Genomic DNA, 26,076 nt, shown 5'->3' on the forward strand with positions numbered 1-26,076 from the left:
ATACTGGTTTTTCACAGTGATTGCATTTAACGCACGGTAATCAATGCAAGGTCTGAGACCACCATCTTTCTTTTCCACAAAAGAGAACCCGGCCCCATTTGGTGAGGTGGATGGTCTAATAAACCCTTTATGTAAACTGTCTGCTATGTAGTTTTTCATGGCCTGATGCTCTGGACCAGAGAGATTAAATATACTCCCCTGTGAGAGACGAGAATCCTATATCAAGTCTATAGGGCAATCATACTCTCTGTGAGGGGGTAATTTCTCTGATTCTAATATAGAAAAGACATCCTCATAATCCCTGAAAGCATAAGGTACAAAGGGAGGTTTGACTTTAACTTGGTTCACTGATAGCGATATACAGTTGTCCTGACACTCTGGGCTCCAGCACACAATATCACCCAAGTGCCAGTCAATGACTGGATTATGTTTGCGTAACCATGGTATACCCAGAATAACTGTGGATGATAAATTATTGATAACAAAAAATGACACATGTTCAGCATGTAATGATCCCACTGACATTAATACTTCCTCAGTGACAAACTCCACTCCACCCTGGACAACAGATGTGTCATTAATCGCAGTGGTTTTAATGGGGGCATTAAGCCTTAGCAGTGGTAAGCCAAGATTCCTTGCTACCAGGAAATCTATGAAGTTCCCTTCAGAACCACTATCTACATAAGCCTCCAAACACACAGATTTCTTAAGGTAGGACAAAGAAATAGGTAAAAAGACTTTAGCCGCATCAGCAGGCAATACCTGGGCACCTGGGCAGGCATTACCAGAGCTACCCAGGTGCTGATGTCCCGGGAGTGAAAACTTCTGACTTCCAGCATTTTCCCAGAGGTCTCCAGACTGTGGCTTGTGCAGCATGTTAGTGCAAGATGATGGGAGTGATCCTCCACAGGGCTGAGCAATGAAGCTGGACACAGGTGCTTTAGCTACAGAATCAACTCAGAGAAAGCGAGGCAGGAGAGAAAAATAAATTCAGGGAAAAGGTAAGGTAATGCTTTTATTTATATATATATATATATATATATATATATATATATATATATATATATACTGGATATATAAAAACGATTTTGGGCCAGATATAATGTGACGTCCGTCTGGTGCGAGTCTGAGCTGCAAGTAAGACAGCACCCTGAGAAACAGTGTAGGATTCATGGGCCGGGCTGGGGTGTGGTCCCTCTGGATACCGCACAGAGACGTACAGACACAAGCTGGAGGCAAGATTTCGGGTGCAACAGGTCCAAGTTTATTTCCCGCCGTCCGACTGACGGCCCTCACAATACACCGCCAATTCCCTTCACGGCCCTCCGTGTCCAGGCCCCGTTACACACACACCGTATTTATCACCAGGGGTGTAAATACACGTACCATCCCTTTCTGCTTAACGATGCTCCTGTCAGCTCGGTCACTGTGGTCGCCTTAGGCCCGTACACCAACACTAATTTTTCTGGTCAGGTATCATCTTCAACTCGGTATGTGTTTCCCCGGGGCCTCGTCTGTACTGCGGTACTTCGTGTCAGGACCACCCCCCTGACTTCCTTTCTCCTCAGTCCCCCTGGTTGGGTTTTCCTCACAGTGTGGCAACTGTCAGTCTCCTCGTCACTTGAGCTCCCCCTGGGGACTGGAACTTTCTGGAACCCTCCTGTCAAATTTATAGCTTTCCCGGTTCCCTATAACTCCGCCCCCCCATGACCAACGGTTTCTTAAGCCCTAAGCTGATGTCAAGTCCTATGCTCACACTCTTCCCTGCCCTCTAATGGTCAAACCAAGGTACTGCACGTCCACTACACTTTCCTAGCTGTTTCCCCACTGTAATAACTGACACCTGTCTAAACTGTGCAAACCTTCCTTTCTCTATTCTGACAAGTCCGTCTGTCAGGTCACCTTCCCTACACTCCCCTTCCTTTTTCTATTGTCTTCCTCGACAATCGTAATCCCTGCCTTCATCGTTCTGAAGCTTACCCTACCTTCTGTTGTCAGACCAGCTGTTGGGCCAGACCCACTACCCGCGGGGGCCGAATCAAACCGGGAGCACCATGTTACGAGCAGCCTACTGCTACTCGCCAGTGCGCACGCCACATGACAATGTCTTTCAAATTGGGCTAGGTACACCTGGATTCCCTTTCCGGCGTGTACCTTCCCCTACTCTCCCCTTCTGTCACCTTCCACTATCCAGTACGCCATGATCGAGGCCTTACACCTACCAGATCATTGTCGGCGTCCGCCTTCTTCCTTCAGGGGTGTCCGTGGTATCAGGGACCTGACCTAGGACGACTGTCTTTCTCACGTCTTCCATCTCTTTGCCTTTCTTTTGGTTACACATCATAGTCGGCATCTCGGTCTCCCAGACCTTCTCAACACGTAGACCCCTTTGGATCTCACACTTCCCTTTGGTCACACAGACCTTCCCTTACCCGGACCTGTCGCATTTTCTTGTGCATATCATACATCAGAACAACTCTATAATATCACAAGTACCCCATTTTCTTACATTTTTTATATTGCTTGTTAAAACCAACATATAATAAACATAAACATAACAGATTTTCTCCTCCCCCTTACTTTAACATGGACACTTCCTCTCTCGTTACATCCCCGCTTTTGTCAGGCTTAACACACAAAAACTTCAATTTTTATATTAAACTTTTTTTTTCATTAACTTGGACGCAAACTGTCCTTGTGATTTGCACAATGGTGCAACGAAAATTCGAAAGTTCAAGCCACCTCCTAGTGGCCGGCAGCGTGGTCCACAGCCGTGGAGCTCCCGGGATGTAAGGAGTGTCCTGTGAGTTCTTTCTACGGGGGCTTGTGACCTTCGGACTCAGCAATCACAGCTACCGCGTAGTAGCCGTGGGGACAGTACTCTTTGTAGTGCAACACCAAGTCCCCCTCGTGTAGAGCCCGGCCGTGACGAATAGAGGCCACATTAAGATAAACCTTCTGGCCGGTAGCCAGATCGCGTATGAACCCATACCCCCTGGGTATATTCGTATACACGAGCCGTCCCATAGATCGTGTCGCCGCCATGCCAGCCTCCCCCTTTGCATGAAGCAGGTTCCATACTTCCTGCTCCCTGGCTTTCTTCTTTTTCACCACTTCTGCGGCCCAAACGGAGGGTCCGTTGTGAGCCTGGGAGTCCGGTGGGCGGGACTTAGCCGGGGACAAAAACAGGGCTGAGGCGGCTGGTGATGTCTGCGGCCCAGCAGCCGCTGGGGCCGGGTGGCAGATAGGGGCAGACAGGTCTTCCGGTTGTTGGCCACAGGGCCTGACAAATAGGCCGCAGCCAGTTCCAATGCCGGCATAACCGCAGCCGCAGGGTGGGCTGCATCCGGAGCTTCAACCGGAGCCGGCATAACTGGAGTAACAGCTGGTTTCAGGGAGGATGTCATCCCTTGCAGGGGGAAAGCAACAGCGTCTTCTGGAAACAGGCTCCGCATGGCGTCACCGGGCAGGGTGGCTCGGGGCAGGGAGTGGGGGGGGCCCCTCAGCTCCGCATAGACAGTGGGGTCTTCCTTGGCCAGACTTTCAGAATCACAGGAGGCCGCGTGCTGCGGCTGAGTGGTGGGGGCCGCTTGCGGAGCCACTGGTAGGGCTGGGAGAACTCTCACCTTCCCCGGCGCCGCAGTCTCCGTCACATCTTTCCGCGGCTGCTCCTGCAGTCTTTGCTCTTCACTCCACCATCCGGTGGGGCTGGCCTCCAGGCTGAGGTTCCGTGGAGAGGCTCTCTGCTGGTATCTTTGGCGGCCGCTCCTGTGGGATCCGCCATGGCTCCGCTCCTCCACCCGAGATCAGACTGGCTGCTTGTGACTCCGAGGTATAGATCTTCTGGAGAAGCTCGACCTCCCGCTGCCATCGCCACTCCAGGTGGCCGATGCCTCGACAACTGCAGCCAATCTTTTCCTCGGTGCCACTCCCTCTGCTGGGTGGGGCGACGGCAGGCCTTTCCACCCACCTGTCAGGGTCCAGTATGTGGGAGCGTCGGCCTCCTTGTACATATCGCTGTCCCCAGGGGTACGTAGGAGGGGGTCCCAGTCCATTCAGAACGATGGCAAGCACCTGGACCTCTCCTCTGCGCTGAAGCAGCACCGCCATCTTGCTCCAAACCTGGTACCGTCCTGGATCCTCTGCTGGCAACGCAGGTACGCCACAGCACTCCCAATTTGTAATCCACTGGTTGGTAATTTGTAATCCACAGTTATTTGTAATCCACACAGTGCAGTCCAAGTCCGTTCCCACTCCTCAGAGGCAGGCCTGCCGCAGAAGATATTATATTAGCGGCATTGATCCTGCCGCCTACGCCAAGTGTAGGGTTCGTGGGCCGGGCTGGGGGGTGGTCCCCCTGGATACCGCACAGAGACGTACAGACACAAGCTGGAAGCAAGATTTCGTGTGCAACAGGTCCAAGTTTATTTCCCGCAGTCCGACTGACGGCCCTCACAATACACCACCAATTCCCTTCACGGCCCTCCGTGTCCAGGCCCCGTTACACACACATCGTACTTATCACCAGGGATGTAAATACACGTACCGTCCCTTTCTGCTTAATGACGTTCCTGTCAGCTCAGTCACTGTGGACGCCTTAGGCCCGTACACCAACAGTAATTTTTCTGGTCAGGTATTGTCTTCAACTCGGTATGTGTTTCCCCGGGGCCTCGTCTGTACTGCGGTACTTTGCGTCAGGACCACCCCCCTGACTTCCTTTCTCCTCAGTCCCCCTGGTTGGGTTTTCCTCACACTGCGGCAACTGTCACAGTCTCCTTGTCACTTGAGCTCCCCCTGGGGACTGGAACTTTCTGGAACCCTCCTGTCAAATTTATAGCTTTCCCGGTTCCCTATAACTCCACCCCCCATGACCAACGGTTTCTTAAGCCCTAAGCTGATGTCAAGTCCTATGCTCACACTCCTCCCTGCCCTCTAATGGTCAACCCAAGGCACTGCACGTCCACTACACTTTTCTAGCTGCTTCCCCACTGTAATAACTGACACCTGTCTAAACTGTGCAAACCTTCCTTTCTCTATTCTGACAAGTCCGTCCGTCCATCAGGTCACCTTCCCTACAACACCGAGACCTTTTACCCCTATAGAGGGATCTGGAATTACAGCAGAGCCCAAGGGGTAGCTGCCTATGAGAGCAGCGGACTGGAGCAGGACGGTCACCAGGAAGGGATTAGTAAACGGGACCGAAAGTGTAGTCAGGAGTCCAAGTCAAAACCGGGCGGGAAGCAGAGGTACAAAATCGGCAGGCTGAAGAAGGGTCAAAAATCCAGGCCATGGTCAGAGTCAAAAACCGGGAGAGCAACAGAGGTACAAAATGGCAGGCTGTAGAAGGGTCTGAAATCCAAGCTAAGGTCAGAGTCAAAATAGCAATATAAACACTAGCACACTGGGGAAACCAAGACTATATCTGGCGGCCTGCAGGACAGGCTCCAAAGTATTTGAAGGATATGGCTATCCCTCAAAGGCTCACAGCCTGATGACCTAATCTGGACCGCCTCCAGAACCAGGCCAGATAGCGATGCACCAACCCCTTCACCTCTGACAGAAGAGCCAAGCCTGTGCCCACCAGACGCCTGCACAGGGGCCCCTTCTCTGTCACCACCATCACCCACAGGAGAGACACGGTGATGCCCAATGACAGAGGCATGCGTCAAAGGAGCGGGACCACATGAGGACATAGCCCTTCTATCGCCGGCACCACCAGTCGAAGGCGTCCGGTGCCTCCCAGCGGCCGAGGCAGGAACATCAGCCCCTGAGTCTGACGGCGACGTGACAGTCCGGCGCCTCCCAGTGGCCGAGACAGGAACACCAGCCCCCGAATCCGATGGCGATGTGACATATAGCTCTCACAGTAAGGCTACTTTCACACATCAGGTTTTCGGCGTCAGGCGCGATCCGGCGTCATGCCGGAATGCCGGATCCGGCAAATGTTTTGTAAAACCTGATGTGCCGGATCAGGTTTTCTGCCGGATCCGTCTTGTTCTTGACAGACAAAACCGGATCCGTCTCATCCGGTTCATCCGTTTTTCTATCCATTTTTCGACGGATTACGCCGGATCCGGTTTTTAAAATTGACCCTTGTGGCCTTCCGAACGGGATTGGCTACTGGAAAACTATATATAGCATGTTCCTACAGCCCTTCTTTGACAGGTTGTAGAGAAGAAAGTGCAGGTTGGAGAGAAGAGCAAGTTACTGGCGAAGATGGATGTTGTCATTGGAAATATTACCACTAGAAGTTCTGTGACGGTTTCAGTAATGAGGGACAATTTTGCACTATACTTTGTCACCTCAAGGCAGAGTACACTGGCAGGATGACAGAGTGTGAAAGATTTGTGCCCTAACCAAACTTGTGTACCTTCTGGACCAACAGTATATACCTTTGCCAACCAAAGTTGGCTATCTTGTCATGGTCTTACTATTTTTAGCTTTAGGCCACAGGTGTGTACCTGGTTGTGTTTTATGCAAAGTATTTCACCTTTTAACAAAAGTTGTGTACATTGTTAGGAAATCACCAACAATAAACACAACTTTTTAGGTGAAATACTATGCTTCAAACACAACCAGGAACACAACTGTGGCAAAAAGCTAAAATATACCCACAGTTATATACCTGGTTTTGAATACCTTTTTACATTTGAAATACCCTGTATTTAACCTTTTTTTTAAACATAGTTCGCCGCAGAAAGAAATGACAGACAACCATTGTGAAACGATAATTTAACTTTTATTTAAAATTTTTTTTTTTTTGTAAAATGTTTTTAAAGTGCAAAAAACTTTTTTAATAAAGGTTTTAAACCCAATGGGCATTTTTATTAAAAAACACACATTACAAATCTGTGTAGTGTGGGGTGGAAATACTGCTGGAGGGGCTGCGGGACACTTCGACACTGGGTGTGTGGAGAGAGGACTGGGATCGTGGTGGGGAAGGAACAGTTAGAGGTGAAGGTGTGGAAAAAGCTACAGAATGGGTGGACATGTGGGAGGCAGAAGAGGTAGTGGGCGGTGGAGTGGAGGGTTGGGCAGGGACTGTAGGAGCAGATGATGTTGATGGAAAGTTGTATGGGGAAGGAGTTTGGTACGGGGCAGGTTGCTGGAAGTGGGGAGATGTCTGGTACTGGGGAGGTTGATGGTACTGGTGAGGTTGCTGGTATGTAATAGGAGGGGGAGGATGGAAAGTGGCTGGAGGGGGTGCAGATGTAATAGGAGGGGGAGGATGGAAAGTGGCTGGAGGGGGTGCAGATGTAATAGGAGGGGGAGGATGGAAAGTGGCTGGAGGGGGTGCAGGTGGAGGAACTACAGTGGTGGGAGGTGGAGGTTGGGAGGTAACCTGCTGTAGAGCACCGTGGCATGAATGCATTACATGCATCTGCTGGGTAGGAGATAGTGTTGCCATGCGCTCCACAACAGACCTGAAAAAGGTGTGGTTTGGCGAAGATCTTGCTTCTGAATGCATGGTTTGCAGAAGTGTCTTCACCTCCAGAATGCTGGAGTTGATCTGCTGAAAGCCTGCGGAGATTTGCTCTGACAAGACTTTTAGACAGTTCTGGAAAGATGCATTCAGATGCAAGAACTCTTGCGCATAACTCTTTTCCTGACCCCTCTGCCGCTGTCGCCCAGTACCCGCAGGTGTACTAGAGGTGGCAGGGGCAGAAGGGTGGGGTAAAGGGAAAGCGATCTCCTCACCAGCAGCTTCATGTAATGTAGGCGGTCACGATGCTCCTGTGCTGGTGGATGGGACAGATGGGTCGAATGTGTGGGAAGGCTGGGAAGGTGCAGATGTACCGGGGCGGTCGAAGTGTCCCTCGGTGCCGGTCTCCTCAGGGATCGCCTCAGAAGGGTCCAATCGTGCAGGCTCCCGAGTGCTGCTCACCGTGCTGTGGAATAAAGAGAAAAAAAAACAATTAAAATACTGACATGGTATGGCCCTGGCTGAAAAAAAAAAAGTTACATCTAACATTTTTTTTCACATGTGGTGTGTAATATTTACCTTCTAGTGACCATTGTTTCCCGGAGGAACGACAGGGCTTGTGCGTACTTGTACTTGCTCCTGCGTCCTCCAGATCCACTCGGGGCCCGCATCTCTTTATTGAACTCCTTCTTGAAACGATCCCTCACAGACCGCCACCGATTCACAATTCTGTTCCCTGAAACGAGAAAGGAGTGGTTAGTATACAACATCAGTGTTTCACAAACTCCAGTCCTCATGGTCCCCAGGGGTCATGTTTTCAGGATTTCCATAGTAAATAGAAATCCTGAACACATGATCCGTGGGGACCACGAGGACTGGAGTTCGGGAAACACTGGTTTACATCAAGCAACCGGTACTGTATATACTTACGCTCTTTAATCTGGGCCCGAACATCGAGGTCCTCCCAGCGGCCCACAAGGAGCGAACAGATTTCCTCCCAGAGTCGTCGGGTAACGATAAGGTCAGCGTGGCGGCGGTCAGCCATATTCCAGAGCGGCTCCCTTTCTCTGACGAGATCGATGAGGTGGTCCACATCGAGTCCTCCATCCTCACCGTCAGAGTCGGGAGCACGCTGTGAAGGCTGTTAAAGAAAAAGACAAAAATAACAATTAGCCTCCACAAAAGAAATGAAATAAAAAGTGCAAAAAAACAAAGCAAAAATATTTATACTTACACGCTGGTGACCGCCGCGTTGCTGTCGCCGACGACCCTGGGAGGCACTGCGAGGACCTCTTGGCCGAGCACCAGATTGGGAAGACTAGAGAAGAAAACAAAAAATGTTATGTCTTTGGATGTAGGCATTTGTTTGCTGTGTGTGGTCTGCAGAACATTGTTTTCTATGTGTTGTGTGTAGTGTGATGTTGTGTTTCTGCGTTTGATGCCAAAAACTTACCAATTGTGAGCCCACTCCAGGTGTCTGTCCACCCCTTCCTTCTTCTTCTGGGAGCTCCTCTTCATCTTGTGATTCCTGTTTTGAAATAAAAGGCAATGAATAGACATATATTACAGAGATGATGGATTTTGGAAATAAAAACTTACCGTCAAACGCTGACGATGCGAGGGAGGGCTCCCAGAAGAAGATGTGCTGTCCTGTTGATGGCCAGACTCCATGGCTGTGGGTATTGCTGCTGCTGTTGCTGCTGCCAGTGATGCCATTTCTGCTGCTGCTGCATCTCTTGGGCGGCTGTTGAATAAAGAGAAACAAAGGTCCAATGAATATCTTGATATTCCATGGCCCTAGTTTGGAGGAATGGGGGATTTGATAATTACCGTCTCTCATCTGCTGCTGGACTCCCCTCCTCAGCATGTTCCATTTGCTGCTCCATTTGGGGTGGTGGTGGTGCTGATGGTGCTGCAGTGGTTTCCTGCCTTCTCCTGCTGCGCTTGGTTGCTTTCTTGGGTGGCATGTTGGGTGTGGCTGTGGGTCCCACTGTCTTGCTTTTATATATGTCTTGTGGGCAGAGCTACTGAGCATGCTCAGACCAAAAAAACCGGATCCGGCCACCGGATCCGGCTTTCGCCGGATCAGGCGCATTGCGGCGCTCATAGGCTTTCATTGTGTGAAAAAGCCGGACGCGCCGGATCCGGTGGGTCCGGCTTTTTCGCCGGAGACAAAAAACGTTACAGTAGCCGTTTTTTCCAGACGCCGGATCGCGACACATTGCCGGATCCGGCGAAAACCGGATGAAACGCATGGCCATCCGGCGCGATCCGGCACAAATGCAAGTCAATGGGGGGGAAACCGGATCCGGCATTGCATTTCGCCGGATCCGGTTTCTGTCAAAAGCGCCGGATCACGCCTGACGGCGAAAACCTGATGTGTGAAAGAGGCCTTTAGCAATGCAAAAACAATTCTGTTTTCTATCAAATAGTTTTTATAGTGTAAAAGCGACAAAACATAAAATTATATAAATATTGTATAGCTGTAATCTTACTGACCCACAGAATAAAGCTGTCTTATGACTTATCTGAGTACTTTAGAGGTATTTTTTTGGGTCACGTTTGGGTATTTGTTGGCACATAGGCCCCTCAAGGTCACTTCAAAAGGGATGTGGTCCATGAATAAAATTGTTTTTGTCCATTTTGTTGGAAAAATTGCTGAAAAACGTTTAACCCCATTAGCTTCCTAACAAAAAAATGATGTTTCAAAAATTATGCTGATATGAAGTAGACATGTAGCAAATGTTGGTTCGCACTGCAGCCTTGCAGCGCTAGGGTCCTGGGTTCCAATCCCACTAAGGACAGCATGTTTGTTTGGGTTTCCTCTGGGTTCTCCGGTTTCCTCCCACAATCCAAACACATAATGAGAGGGAATCTAGATTGTAAGCCCCAATGATGACAGTGTCAATAATGTCTGTAAAGCGCTGGAATTAATGTCATATACCCATATAAATGGGTAAATATGAATAAACTATCTGGTTTAAGGGCATAAAAATTCAAATTTTGAAAATTGCAAAATTTTCACATTTTTTGTCAAATTTTCAATATTTTCATAGATAAATGCAAACCATATAGATAAAAATTTACCAGTAGTATGAAGAATAATGCATCACAAAAGAACAATCTAGCAATCTCAGAATCACTGGGATATGTTGAATCGTTCCTGGGTTATAGCTTCACAAAGTGACATTGGTGAGAATTGAAAAAATTGGCATGGTCAGGAAGGTGAAAAGAGGCTGAAGAATGAAGGGCTTAATATTGAACAGAATTAAGTCTCTGGGCTGCTACTGCTAATATATGTTACAATGTGACTTATTGTAACGTGCTTTTACCTGTAGCAAATAATCAAAACCATATAATTTACAGATTTCTGTAAAGTTTTTATCAACAGCAGTAAATCATACTGCTCCTGTTGTTCATCCTTAAGTATTTATTTTAAGTATACACATTTTCATGCTCCCACATACAGTGTGATGGACACCACAGTCCCATACACACAGTATGAGGGCTTACCCACAATACGATACCCCCACAGTTTCTCCATAAAGTATGACATGCCCATAGATGCTGCACACAATATGATGCCCCCACAGCCCCCCATACCCAGTATGATGCACTTGTTTAATGATAAATAGAGGAGGACACAAGACAAGTGGTCTCTGAACTTAGCTTACTGCTTCTTGTTTTCACAGGCTCTGCAGACACTAAAATTGTCATGTCCACCCTCTATCTCTTCTTTCAATACCAACTGCCACTTGTGATAACAGGAGAGGGAGGGAGCAGAAGGGACATGGTTTATACACAGCAGCATTAGTAAAGGGGATGTGCTATCATGGAAGTGGGAAGGGGGGGTGATATAGTGTTGAGGAGACATCACCCAGTGTGCTGTGACACTAATCTGTTTTAACACATAACAGATTCTATACTCAAGGATAATGATGGCCTTTTCTGCAGCTGGCATACTTGTAATACAGGAGACCGAATGCAAGACACAGAAAATGCGAGGTGGGAACAGTTGGTGATCGATATAACTTTGTTGAAATGCAAAAATAATTTACAGAAATTCTGGACAGTAAGGGATAGTAGCAAGATAAATCAAACAGAAAACCAGAAACTGCTATGAGTCAATTACTAACGAAAGTTCTTCATTATGCAATTGTAAGGGGTTTACCGGGATCGTGTGATACTCCACTCCCTTCCTAAATGTAAGCTGTATTGTATTATGTATAACTGTATATATGTATATACGTATTCTGCTATGTACAATATCTATAACATAGGGAGAGTAGAGTACCTCAGTTTAGCCCTGCAACATTAAAAGTGAGGCACCCAGCCATCCAGGGCCAGTGGGCAGAAGTACAGCTGAACCAGCACAGGGTACATCAGTGGTGGAGCAGAAGTGAGAGAAGAGGTCCAGGACAGTACAGGGACGTAGGTCGCTCATCATGTGGCAGATCATCGCATGTACTGATGCCCTAAGATCCGGGGCAAAACGGACAAGGGAACCCCAAAGCGCAGTGAGTCTGAAAAGGGAAGATGCTGCGTTACCGCAAGAGGCAGTACGACCCTGGCACGTACTGAGGGACCAAAGAAAGAGTGCGGGGAAAGTGGTGGATGTGAGCTGTTTGAAATCCTATACAAATGCTGTGTCTGAAAAGGATGTGTTGTGTACAGACAAAAGTAAAGTTTTATATTTCAAGTTGCAACTGGACTGTGTCTCTGTTCGTACACAAGCGACCAGAGGAGATCTAAAGCAATGGCGAGATGCCCCTGACGGTGCAGAGAGTAAAGAGGCAAGTACCCTAACAATGGGACGTTATTTGTATGTGACGGGAGACCAGGGCACGCAAGACCTAATGATCTCAGCCATGACTATTGCCCTGGCCCTCCCTCACACAATACTGAAGTTCTCTGCACGAAGGTGATATACCCGTTCACAGTGGTTATCATGTAGGTGCTCTGGCTCTCTTTATCAAATTATGACCCTAGCAGGGTCACCGGCTTTTCCCACTAGGCTGCAAGTCTGTCTCTGACGTATTCTATTAACTGGCACTGAGCCTCCCACTCCCCAAGTGGCCCCCTCCCTATCTGTTACTCGAGCCCCGGCCAACCCAAGTACAGTATGTCCAGGCTGGAATGGATGGCCGTGTTCCCTCACGACACCTTACTGCGGTCGCAGCCATGCCTCTTTTGGCATTGCCTCCTCGCAGGTCCTCGGGGCTTGACTGCTGGCAGGCTTCTGCCAAGTCTGGAGTGGAGGGGACTGGGATTTGGCTTTTGACTGCCAAAGTACATCTTCCGAGTCTCTTCAGATGTGGCCTGACCTTTAGCAGGAAGTATCCATCAGTCCGGTGGAGTCAGCTTCCCGCTAAGACTTATCACGATGGCCTCTGCGCCAGTCCTGGTCTGTGCCATCCTCTCTCTTGCTCTTGCCACCAAAACTCTGAGGTTTGGCATGCAAGGTTTTTATATCACAGGGCTCGGCCCCGTTAGTCACCTAACCGGTGTCAGTACATGAAGCTGCCCCTTCATGAAACCCTTCCGGTAAAAGTTTATTCCACCTGCCTGGGCCCGCCCAGTAGATGACAGTTCTTGCTCACTATGTTCTCATCATCCCGCAAGGATTCTGTCATACCAGTGCTGGGTGATCGGCACTGCTGGGGTTAATGTTCTGACCTCAGTGCAGACTCTCACCTGCACACCTGGGACCTATTATGGTGGCCTCTCATTGGTTCTGGGGAGGCTTCTTATAGCCTCAGGAAGCTCCCATCCCCTGTCAGTTATACTTTTGCCCTTGGCATTGTGTGGTGACCCCTGAATGTGTTAGTGCTGTGTTCTGGTTGCATGATTCTCTGTGTATGACTCGGTCTGTTCTATGGATTCTGCTTTGGATTCTGCCTGGTACCTTCTACGTCTGCTTGGTTTTGATCTCTGCTTGGCTCTGACTATCCGTTCTGTCTCATCCCTGGTACTTTACTGAGATCTTGTGTATGACCTTTGGCATTGCCTGACCTCCCGTCTGTTTATCCCTCCTGTACCTCGCTTGCCTGTATTGTGCATGACCCCCGCTTTGCCCATCTTTGAGTTTTCTACCTTCTTTGAAAGCAGGATGCTAAGCCCCACCCCCTTGCAGTCACATGACCGTTCACTTGACCGTAGGTCCTGTGCCTGCTTTCTAAACTTCTACATTCAGGTCCTGTGCATCTTTATTTTCCGGCTGTTCTTGTCCCCAGGAGTCCCTACGGTGCGGGTGAGTCCCTGCTTAGCGGAGGCTGTACGCCGGCGCTGTCAGGACCCCGACGTTATAACTGACCATTAAGTTTTTTGGGGTTTTTTATGCAGAGAGTTATGGATCCCATACAGTCTCTGGCTGACCAGATGTTTCAGGGTTTATCTCTGGAGCAGCAAGCTCTGGCTCGTTCTCAGCAGCAGGTTTCTGAGACATTGCGGGGAGCTCTAGCTGCTGGTCTCTGGGGGCTGGGGCGAGTGATGTTGTTTTGGTGTCCCCAGAACCACCTGTTAAACTGCCTGACTTTTTTTCTGGAAACAAAAAGGAGATCAGGGTCTTCATGGAGGGGTGCAAACTTTTTTTAGTTTGAGACCACGTTCCTCTGGGGACGAAAGTCAGAAGGTTGGGGTCATTATGTCTCTGTTAAGAGGGTACCCACAAGCTTGGGCTTTCTCCCTTCCTCCCACTGCCCCTGAGAGAGTGTCTGTGAATGCATTCTTTGAGGCCCTCGGGCACATTTATGATGAGCCTGACCAAGTGCGATTGGCAGAGGACATGGTGATGAGCGTCTGTTAGGGGAAGCACGCAGCTGAGTGGTTTTGTACTGAATTCCGCCGCTGGGCCGCAGAGGTCTCTTGGAACGACGCCGCACTCCGAGGACTCTTTCGCAGAGGCTTGTCCGAGCGGCTGCAGGATGCCTTGGCGTTACATCCCCCACCTAACTCTCTCGAGGACGCCATGACCCAGGCCGTCCGGATGGACCACAGGCAGTGGGCCAGAGGGGTGATGCAGGTGGAAACTCCATTGTTCCCCTGTGGAAAAGAGACTGCCCCTGAGGTCATGGATGTAGGCGCCCTCTCCCTGAAGGATACGGAGAGGAAACGCCTGGAAGGACAAGCAGTTATGCTTTTACTGCGGTAAAACGGGACATTGGAAAAGGGAGTGCCCTGATTGCCCGTCTTCAACCCGGTGGGCGGGAAACGACTAGGTCTGGGTAGTCAACGGGGAGACTACTCAGACCCTCGGGTACCCTTTTCCTCGTTTTCTAAAGTCTTACTGCATGTGGAACTGTTTGTGGACGGTAGTTCTTTTTCCTCTACAGCCTTCATGGACTGCGGATCATCGATTAACCTCATTGACTCCCAATTGGTCACACACTGTAAGATAGGGACAGTTAGGCTCAAGGTTCAGATCAAGGTGATGGCCATTGACTCCTCTCCCCTCACTAAGGAGGGAATTCTCTTTGTCTGACTTGTTTTCACTCAGAGTGGGCGCTACTCATGTGGCTAACCTAAGTTGTTTTATTCTGGACAATCTACCTGCAGGGCTGGTGGGCAAGCCCTGGTTACAATGTCATAACCCAGTTATTAACTGGAAAACGGGGGAGATTGTTCAATGGGGGTTTAATGATTTTAAGTTATGTGATAAATCCGCACTGCTGATTGAACCTGTTAAATCAGTGTCTGTATCATCTGTCGAGCTGGAAGGTATTCCGGAATGCCTGAAGGACTTCGAAGATGTATTCTCCGAAAGCGAGGCCGAGACGTTACCGCCACATAGACCCTTTGACTGCGCTATTGAGCTGGTCCCGGGGGCTAAATTACCTAAAGCCCATCTGTTTAATTTGTCTGGTCCTGAGCGCTTGGCTATGAAGGAGTACATTGCTGAAAGTCTGCGCAAAGGACACATACGTCCTTCAGTCTCACCTGTGGCGGCAGGTTTCTTTTTTGTGAAGAAAAAAGATGGCGGGTTACGTCCCTGTCTCGATTTTCGGGAGCTTAATCAGATTACGGTACGGAATACTCACCCGCTTTCGTTGATTCCCGATTTGTGTAACCAACTATCAGGGGCAAAGTGGTTTTCTAAACTGGATCTTCGGGGGGCATATAATTTGATAAGGGTCCGAGAGGGGGATGTGTTATGAGTTCATTTTCCCCTTCACCATTGAGGTCTGATGAACTCCCTTTTCTGGTGAAGGAAGGTAGTGAGGCTGTGATTACCAAGCACCTGAGCTGGTAGAGGATGACTGGGCGACGGGGATCTCTGACTGGATATAAGGCAGCCGACACCCTTCCTCCTCGCTGGTGAATTCTCTGTGGAATTCTAGGAGACCAGTCTGATTCCTGCTCCTCAAAAGCTAAGTTTTCTGCTTTCCCTTTTTGCATTTGTGTTTTGGTTTTAGTTTGCCTTGCTTTTCTGGATTCTGCCATTCCCTGCTGGGGTGAGCTGAATTCCTTTTTTTGTCGGTTGCTCTGTCTTCAGAAAATACCTGAGTACTGACATAGTCTTTTTGAAGCCTAGCGTCTTCAGGGCCTTTTTCCCTGTCAGTCTGTTGGCTCTTATTTTCATAGGGTTTTTTCGCGGATTGCAGACAGCAGCTTTCCTGTCCTGTCTAGTTAGCTTGGGCCCCATCATTTGCTCAGTCTATCTTTCTATCTGTGTTAGTGTTTTTTCTTCTTGCTTCACCATCATTATATGTTGGGGGCTGCCTATTGCTTTGGGGTCTGCTCTGGGGCAGTTTAGATTTCCCTTTCTGTCTTTAGGCTAGGCAGTTCTCCGGCTGTGATCGAGGGGTCTAGGGCATCGTAGGAACCCCCACGGCTACTGCTAGTTGTTGTTGATAGGTTCAGGGGTCTGCAATCCGATAGCTGCCAACTTCTCTGGTTTTCTGGACTTAGCTAGTATTTCTGTTTTTGCCTCCTACGGTGACTCATTCATAACAGGGATGAATGGAAAACCGCGTTCCTCACGACCGAGGGACTGTTTGAAAATTTAGTCATGCCATTTGGTCTTACCAACGCCCCCCGCCATATTTCAGAATTTCATCAACGAGGTATTCTCAGATCTCATTGGTCATTTTGTCGTTATCTACTTAGATGATATTTTGATATACTCCTCCGACAAGCATTCTCATTTGGAACATGTACGAACTGTTCTCCAAAGACTTAGAGAAGATCATCTGTATGCCAAATTGGAGAAATGTGTATTCTGTGTGCAAGAATTGTCATTTTTGGGATTAATTGTATCCGGTGAGGGTTTTCGCATGGACCCCAAGAAGGTGCAGGCCATTGCGGATTGGGTGCAACCCCGAGATCTTAAGGGTCTTCAGTGCTTCTTGGGGTTTGCCAATTATTACCGCAAATTTATCCGGGGGTTTTCACAAGTGGTCAAACCTCTCACGGATCTAATATGCAAAGGTGCGGATGTGAGAAATTGGTCCTCGCTTGCAAAAGAGGCCTTTGCGACGCTGAAAAAATGTTTTATGTCTGCTCCTGTCTTGGTACAGCCCGATCCTTCCAAACCATTTGTGGTAGAGGTAGATGCCTCTGAGGTGGGGGTGGGGGCAGTGTTATCTCAAGGGTCTGCCACTCTTACCAACCTCAGGCCATGTGCTTTCTTTTCCAGGAAGTTCTCTGCTGCTGAAAGAAATTATGATGTAGGCAATAGAGAGCTTCTTGCGGTCAAGTTGGCATTTGAGGAATTGAGGCACTTTTTGGAGGGGGCCAGTCACCCGGTTACTGTGTTCACTGATCACAAAAATTTGTCATACATTGAGTCTGCTAAAAGATTAACGCCCAGATAGGCCTGTTGGTCACTTTTTTTTTCTCGTTTCCAGTTTACTATTACTTTCCGTCTAGGGTCAAAGAATGTCAAGGCTGACACCTTATCTCATAGTTTTCACCCTGTGCCTGCCCCTGAGCCACCGTCCTCCATCCTGCACCGTGGGGTGGTGTTAGCAGGGATCTCGTCTGAATTGGAACGGGAAATTGAGGGGGCCCAGTCGCTGGCTCCTGCGGCCAAGCCAGGGGGCAAGTTGTTTGTCCCAGAGCAACTTCGCTTTAAACTCTTGCAAGAGTTCCACGAATCCAAGTTGTGTGCTCACCCTGGTATATCAGCCACGTGACTGGTGGTGGCTAGGATCTTCTGGTGGCCTACTCTTGGTTCTGATATAAAGAAATTAATTTCTGGTTGTGGGGTCTGCGCTCATTCTAAAAGCTCCCATAGCCGGCCGGCGGGGTAGCTGATGCCCCTGGAAGTTCCCGAAAGACCGTGGACCCATCTGTCCATGGATTTTATTACCAATCTTCCCTCTTCCAGGGGTAATACGGTGGTATGGGTAGTGGTGGACAGATTTTCAAAGTAGGCTCATTTTGTACCCCTGTCCGCATTACCTTCTGCTGAGACCTTATCCAGATTGTTTGTGCAGCATGTGGTCCGCTTGCATGGGGTACCCCTGAATGTGGTGTCTGATCGTGGTGTGCAGTTTGTGGTTAAGTTTTGGCGTGCTTTCTGCAAAAAATTAGGGATATCTCTGTCCTTTTCTTCTGCATACCATCCTGAGAGTAATGGTCAGACGGAACGCACTAATCAGTCTCTGGAACAGATCCTCAGATGTCTGACTTCTGCTAGACAGAATGACTGGTGTGATATACTGCCGTTGGCTGAGTTTGCCTTCAATAGTCGGGGGAGTCAATCCACTGGTCTGTCCCCTTTCTTGATCAACTATGGGTTCAGTCCTCATTTTGGTGAGTTTTCTCGTCTGGATTCGGGGTGCCCCGGGGCTGAGGATTCTGTTCAGCGGTTAGAAAATACATGGGCAGAAGTCCAGCGGCGTATATCTAGGTCTCAAGGCAGGTATAAGTTTTTTGCGGACAGGAAACGAACACCTGGTCCCATGTTTCAGGTTGGAGAGAAAGTTTGGCTCTCCACGCGAAACATTAAGTTAAAGATTCCGTCAGCCAAGTTGGGCCCCAAATTCATTGGCCCGTACAAGATTATGGAAAAAATCAACCCAGTAGAGTACAGGCTGTGCCTTCCACCCTCTTTCAAGATCCCTAACGTCTTCCATAGATCTATACTGAAACCGTTTGAAGCAGTCCGGGGAGAATCCGAGGCCGCTGCTCTCTAGTTTCGGTTGAGGGACATGTGGAATATGAGATTGGTCACAACGTAGATTCTAGGTTGGTACGGCGGTCAGTACAGTAGCTAGTTCATTGGAAGGGGTATGGGCCGGAGGACAGGTCCTGGGTGCCGGCCTGGTTGATGCATGCGGATCGTCTGGTTCGGGCTTTCCATGCTAGATACCCGGGCAAGCCTGGGGGTCCAGAGGCCCCCCGTTGAGAGGGGGGTACTGTCATGATACCAGTGCTGGGTGACCGGCACTGCTAGGGTTAATGTTCTGACCTCAGTGCAGACTCTCACCTGCACACCTGCAACCTATTATGGTGGCCTCTCATTGGTTCTGGGTAGGCTTCTTATAGCCTCAGGAAGCTCCCATCCCCCGTCAGTTATACTTTCGCCCTTGGCATTGTGTGGTGACCCCTGAGTGTGTTAGTGCTGTGTTCTGGTTGCATGATTCTCTGTGTATGACTCTGTCTGTTCTCTGGATTCTGCTTTGGATTCTGCCTGGTACCTTCTACGTCTGTTTGATTTTGATCTCTGCTTGGCTCTGACTATCCGTTCTGTCTCATCCCTGGAACTTTACTGAGATCTTGTGTATGACCTTTGGCTTTTTCTGACCTCCCGTCTGTTTATCCCTCCTGTACCTCGCTTGCCTGTATTGTGCATGACCCCCGCTTTGCCCGACTTTGAGTTTTCTACCTTCTTTGAAAGCAGGATGCTAAGCCCCGCCCCCCTTGCAGTCACATGACCGTTCACATGACCGTAGGTCCTGTGCCTGCTTTCTAAACTTTACATTAAGGTCCCGTGCATCTTTATTTTCTGGCTGTTCTTGTCCCCAGGAGTCGCTACGGTGCGGGTGATTCCTTGCTTAGCGGAGGCTGTACGCCGGCGCTGTCAGGACCCTGACAGATTCTTCAAGGGTATCACTGCTACCCCTTACATACTGCTGAAAGCCCCAGACTTCTCACAAGTTCATTAGGAGGCAACATCTATCTGAAATGTTGCCACCTGCTAGACATATCAATTATGTTTTATCTCCATCAGAAGGAAATAGTAACGGAAACTCTCTGATACTGGACTGTGACAACTCCTGCAAATATCATGGTTAGAAAATACAGGAACAAGCCAAGCAGCCCATTGTGTCAACAATTCATTAAAGGAAATCTGTCACCTCATTTTAGCCCTATCAGCTGCCGGCACCGCCATCAGGGGCTTATCTAAGGCATTCTGTAATGCTGTAGATAAGCCCCCAATGTAACCTGAAAGATAAGAAAAACAAGTTAGATTATATTCACCCCAGCATCTGGTCCAGTCTGATGGGTGTCGCCGTCTGGTCCGGAGCCTCCCATCTTCCTACGATGCTGTCCTCCTTCTTACTTCTGCCACGGCTCCATCACAGGCATACTATATCTGCCCTGTTGAGGGTAGAGAAAAGTACTGCAGTGCGCAGGCGCCAGACCTCTCTGAGCTTTCCCGGCGTCTGGGCACTGCAGTACTTTACTCTGCCCTCAACAGGGCACATAAAGTACGCCTGCGCAGGAGCCGCAGCAGAAGTAAGAAGGAGAACGGCATCGTATGAAGATGGGAGGCACCGGACCGCGGCACCCACCACACACAACCCCGCCCTCTGGTAAGTATAATCTAACTTGTTTTTCTTATCTTTCAGGTTACATCGGGGGCTTATCTACAACATTCCAGAATGCTGTAGATAAGCCACTGATGGCGGTGACAGATTCCCTTTAAGGAAGCAGCACACTGGGAATATGCCTACTAAGGCAAATTCTCAGAATGGGTCTACTTGCCATTATCACTTTAGATATTACACAAATACAAATCATACTGCATAGCCAGTGCTAACGTTAAGGGCTCATTTAGATGAGCTTAGTGCAGCCATTAAATGACCACTAATTGGAAAAATACAAGCTGATCTGCTGATGTTTAAAGACCTGTTTAAACAGGCAACCAGAATTCTATGCACGCAGAACAATCATTAACACCATCTCTCATAGCTCTCAACAGTCCCAGATCCTGCCATGTCAGAACTTTGTCCCCCTGATACTCACCTCTCTCCAACGTCTTCATCACTCTGTAGCTCCTCCTCCTCAGTGGCATGGCCACTTCTGTCTGCATAAATTAAATTATAATATTCACTGCTTATTCTCCCATGATCAGGTCTGTTTGGGACTTGAATTTGCATTTCAATATTTGTAGACAGCAGCCCTATCTATGTTCATAATGGTAAACAGAGAATTTTGTAATCTTGATCTGTATTGTGAACCCAGAATCAGATTATACATGTACATAGAAATACATTTTGTATTTCAATGTATTTCTATCTTCCCTGTATACTGAGGTGAAGAAAAAGTCAAGCTTTGTTTGCTCTTCTAAAACTGTTAAAAACAATAAAAAGCAATTCAAAAAAGAATTTTTTATTTTTAGAATCTACCCTGTAATTGAACACACAACCTTCAATATTACACAGGAGCTGAAATAGCTAAACCACAGACTCTGGTGATGTATTAGGGAAGATTTTGTGTACTTGCTTTGTATTGCAAGCTGTGATTGCACAGGCAGATTGTACTGATACCTTGTACACAGTAGTATATTTTTATATCTCTGTATTCTAGAGGGAGAATAAAAGAATCATTTTTATCCTACAAAATTACTAAAATATAATGAAAAACACATAAAATATTGTCATTCCCCTGTATTTTTGATAACCAGCCAGGCAAAACTCACAGCTGGGGGTTTCAACCCTCAAGCTGTCAACTTCAACAAGGTTTGTTAGCAAGAAGAGAGGGGTCCCAACACTGTATTTTTTAATTATTTAAATAAATGATTTAAAAAAATGATGTGGGGTTCGCCCATTTTGGACAACTAGCCTTGCTAAAGCAGACAGCTGGGGGTAGTATTCTCAGGCTGGTAAGGGGCCATGGATATTGAACCCCCCGGCTAAAAATAGCAGCCCGCAGCTGCCTAGATAAGGCCATTCTTGGGTCAAAATTGGAACAAGGAACTGCTCAATTTTTGTTTAATTTTTTTCTTTATTTTAATTTCTTATCATTTTCTATCCTTTTTTTTGCATCAAAAGCTGTGAAAGGCTGGGTAATATACCAACAGACAATAGATTATAAATTATGTAAATATCTATTATTATTGTGTAATCCATTCTATTTTATTTCAAACTGTATCATACTTTGTTTCCTTTATTCTGACCACTCACAGATTGAAGTAGCTACTCTGGCTCCTATGCATAAGAAGACAAAGTTATCAACAACCCAAAAGCCCCAAATTACCACACTTGCACCCATTGCAACAAAGTCTGCTGAACCCGACATTTTTGGATCTTTAACAGAACAAGGTCAGTACAGTAAGATCTCCTAAAAGCCTACAATTCTGTTAATAACTTACTTTACGTGGGCCTCTACAGCTTACATCTTGAACTATAGCAACTGCATCCTTTTTTTTCTGAGGAGGAGGTTCCCCAAACCCAAAAACAAACAAGTGACAAAGATTCAATAAGACAGTCTCCATCTGCCCTGAAATCAACATCAACACATTAAAATTCCCAAGCATTGATATAAGACTGTAGAAATTTTGGAAAAAAAGGCATGCACATATAAAAGGCTTTGCGATGGCCATATGGCACAGTGCATGACCATGGAAAACACAAAAATCTTAGTGCTCTTAATAAAGACATCAATAAAATGCTAATAAAGGGTTGAAACATTGGGAGCAGTGTTGAGCTCCACTTAACCATAATTTTGGATTACTTTCAGATTCTTTAGGTAACACTTCAAATGCACCTCCTGCTTATGAATCCCCACAATACTGCAAGTGATCTGATGTACAGGATTTCAAAGATTCCACATCATACCTTTCCTGGCCTACCTTCAGACTTTCTTGATAGCCTAGGCCTTACAGTTTTGTGGGCCAATAGTAGGATTTTCTGGCACCAGACAGTTATAAAACTCACATAGCCTGTTGATGGCAAACATGCCTTATCATGTATTCCTGTCTGCCCCTGAGCATTGTTGTGCAGTACTCTACTATCTGTAGTGCCGCGCTAGCACACTTATGCAGTGAGGAGGCAGTGACCCACAAAGTTCAAACACAAAACTCCTTTAATGTGTTTCTTCACAGCATTAAATGTCCAAATTCACACAATATAATCTCAGTGCATAGTATTAGTGTACATTGCACCACACTGCATAGCATCCTTTCATTTACAGTCACTAAACACGCTGGACTTCCCTTTGACCTGTTTCCGTGGGGGACTGTACCGCTGTATCAATGTATCTTTACTCACAGCCGTACACAGTCCATGATATCCTCCGGATTACAGCCGGGTACCATATCCACCTGTTTGCAGCCATTAAACACTCTAGTCCTCCTTCAGGCACAGGACAGTCTTCCCACGGTTCACCTCCGGGCATAAGACAGTTTACCTCCGAGACTAGTCACCGTGGACTTCAGCACCACTGTGTATGCTGTGGGTGCTAGGCCTATTTGCTCCGCTCTGTCCTGTGTCTCTTCACACAGACAAAAGCTCTGCCAAGCCTCTACTCTGCACTCTCACCTACACCAAAACTGAAAGTGGCCCTGACACACCCAAACCCTTTCCTGCAGGACGTTTAATGACGGAACCTGTGGCCTTCAGCCACATGGAAAACCCGGGTCTGGAATAAAATGGACTGCACAACTACCATTCTCCAGTCTGTTTCACAACACAACATCCCAGAGCAGATTTTCCCTACATCTGCCTTGGACACTACCATGCCCAAGTCTAGCACTTATTTTATCTTTAGTCTGCATTGCAGTCACACCTACACCCATGACTGCCATGCACTCCTATGGCCTTCATACACCTCCATGTACATCCTGGGAGAACACACAGTGACCCCTACCTGTTACATCGGTCACTGCTTCACCATTGCAACCATAGCTATGCCTGCTACTGCAATGCCCCCTCATGGCCACACCCCGGGGAGAACAAACAGCAACCCCTACCTGTGACACCGGTTGCTGCCTCACATATCACAGTGCTTACACATTATAGCCCAAGCCTCCTGAGGAAGCTTGTTGAAGCGAAACCTGTTGGGGTGGCTATGTATAGACAGGGTAACATAGCTTCAGTAATGCATTTAGGTTGATCAGCCAAGTGTCATGATGATACCTACACTTTCTCCTGGTAGCTGACAGCTAAATAAATAGCATCAAACAACACAAAGCAATAAGAAACAATACATTCAAAATTAGTAAATGGAAAACAAGCACAGTACTTTAATGTCTGCAAAGTGCTGTGGAATTAATGGCGCTATATAAATAAGTTAAAATAAATTAATAAAATAAATACTTTGGAAAATAACCACTTAATCACCTAACCTTTTCCCTGAAATCTTTAGAATGGTCTTCACTTGACGTGCCTGCCCGGGGCACTACTATACCATTACAGCATTCCTTCTCTAACAGGGAGAAGAACTATGAGATTAGATCTGCTTTCACCAATCATAGTTAGTGGAACAGCTCCATAGCTCTATGTAAAAAGAAAGTTTCAAATAGGATCTGTCACCAGGAGAAAAGTGGCCAGTGTTTGCTCTTATTTTATTCCCACTGCTAACCCGTATATACCTATTTTTTTTTTTTATCAGAGTCCGCCATATGGTTCCAGAGATATGGACTTTTATACACTATAAGCACTGCCCCCTTGGTAAAAATCAGAAAAGTTAGCACTAATAAAATGACTCACATTTCTGAAACCAATAGAATAGGCTATCGCATCCGGAGTGCGGTGAAATTAATGCTGCGTCGCTACCGAGCATGCGCGGGTAGAGCGCGCAGTTGTGGATGTTACTGCGCATGTGCGGGAATAGGGGTGACGTGAATGTCACTTGCGCAGGTGCAGTTTGTAGCCGCAAGTGCGCCTGAGCAAGTGACACTGCCGCAGTACCTTATGGGATTCGGGGACAGCGGCCGGAAGTCCCAACTGGCGATTATACATATAGATGTGGCAGATTTAAAAAATAGAAAAAGGTGGAATACTCAAGGGAGCATCAGGAATAAAGTAAGTGCAAAAACTACCTGGTGTCAGGTCCTATTTAAGTTTTCCTCTCTGCAAAGGGAACAGATCTGAGGTACACAAGTAGGAAAATAACCATTGAAGATCTGGGATTAGAGCAACAAATGAATATACCAAAGGTAAGAATGAGAGATTATGCCACCATATACTTTATAAGCAAAAATTGGTTACTTCTAAAATACAATAACGGGAACAGTCATGTAAAATAATGCTATTAACCTACAGATATGGGGGTCATTCTGCAGGTTAACAGTATTCTGACACCGTGCTCATTGGCACTAAGAGCCCCACTGCCAGGAGGAAATTAACTTTATTCACCCCGGCAGCGTTCATCTTTGAGTCACTGTGGTTGAGCCAGCAAAGTTTCAATCACCGCTCAATGTATGGAGAGCGGAAGCTGTAACCGCATACCCGACACTGACTGAAAGTCCCTCAGCATTAGAGCCGGCTGTCTGTCAGTGCCGGGGGGAGTGGTTACAGCTACCCCTGTGACTGCAAAAGCAAGGCTTCTCTCTACTAACTTTTAAGGAAGAAAGTCTCATTAAAGATAGTAACAAGTATAATAGAATTCTGCATTTTCTTAGTACAGGCCATTGACCTAGACCTATAAATAATATAGGGTGGGCCAGAAATAGAGAACCTTATGCATCAGCACTGTCTTACACTAACATTGTCTTTGATGCTTTTAAGATCCAGCAGAGATCTCCTTTCATTTTACAGAGCAGTTTTTGGTACAAAGACACTGAAAAGATACTGAAAAATATCATATCGGAATGGATCGGCCGATCTAAAAAAAAGTATCGGGTATCGCCGATTCCGATCCCGGAAGTCCCATTCAAGTCAATGGGACAGAAATATCGGAATTGAAAAAACCCCTCTCTTGTCTTGTACAGCCTGTTTGGGAGGGGGGAAGAGTGTGGGCGGTGCGTGGGCGGACACTGTGCGTGTCTGTGTGTGCGGGCGGGGTCTGTATGGGCCTCTCGGTGGTCTGTACGGGCCTCTCCGGGGCCTATGCCGGCCTGTCGGGGGCCTGTACGGCTGTCGGTGGTCTGTATGGACCTCTCGGGGGCCTGTGCCGGCCTGCCGGGGGCCTGTGCCGGCTGTCGGTGGTCTGTATGGGCCTCTCGGGGGGCCTGTGCCGGCCTGCCGGGGGCCTGTGCCAGCTGCCGGTGGTCTGTACGTGCCTGCCGGGGGTCTTGTGTTGTGCAGGCATCGGGCGATGCCTGCTACACTGACAGTGATTGGCACATTAGCCAATGATGGGACAGTAGTAGTCCCATCATCCGGCTAATGTGTTGAATGTAAAAAAAAAAAACCATACTACATACTACATACATACATACATACATACTACATACATACTGCATACATACATACTGCATATATACATGCTACATACATACTACATACATACTACATACATACATACTACATACATACTAC

At 47.6% G+C, this 26,076-nt stretch overlaps 1 protein-coding gene across 2 annotated transcripts in view; it reads left to right on the top strand.

The window, feature by feature from the left end:
• Positions 1-26,076, top strand: part of OPTC (opticin) — a 338,728-nt gene that overhangs the window by 150,311 nt on the left and 162,341 nt on the right. For both annotated transcript variants that reach the window (XM_073560757.1, XM_073560756.1), the window contains one exon: positions 21,780-21,915. In XM_073560757.1, coding sequence (XP_073416858.1) covers positions 21,780-21,915 — 136 coding nt within the window. The remainder of the gene's footprint in view (positions 1-21,779; positions 21,916-26,076) is intronic.

The sequence above is a fragment of the Dendrobates tinctorius genome, unplaced genomic scaffold (genome assembly GCF_039654945.1).
Source record: "Dendrobates tinctorius isolate UK_male_01 unplaced genomic scaffold, ASM3965494v1 ptg000304l, whole genome shotgun sequence".
NCBI lineage: Eukaryota > Metazoa > Chordata > Amphibia > Anura > Dendrobatidae > Dendrobates > Dendrobates tinctorius.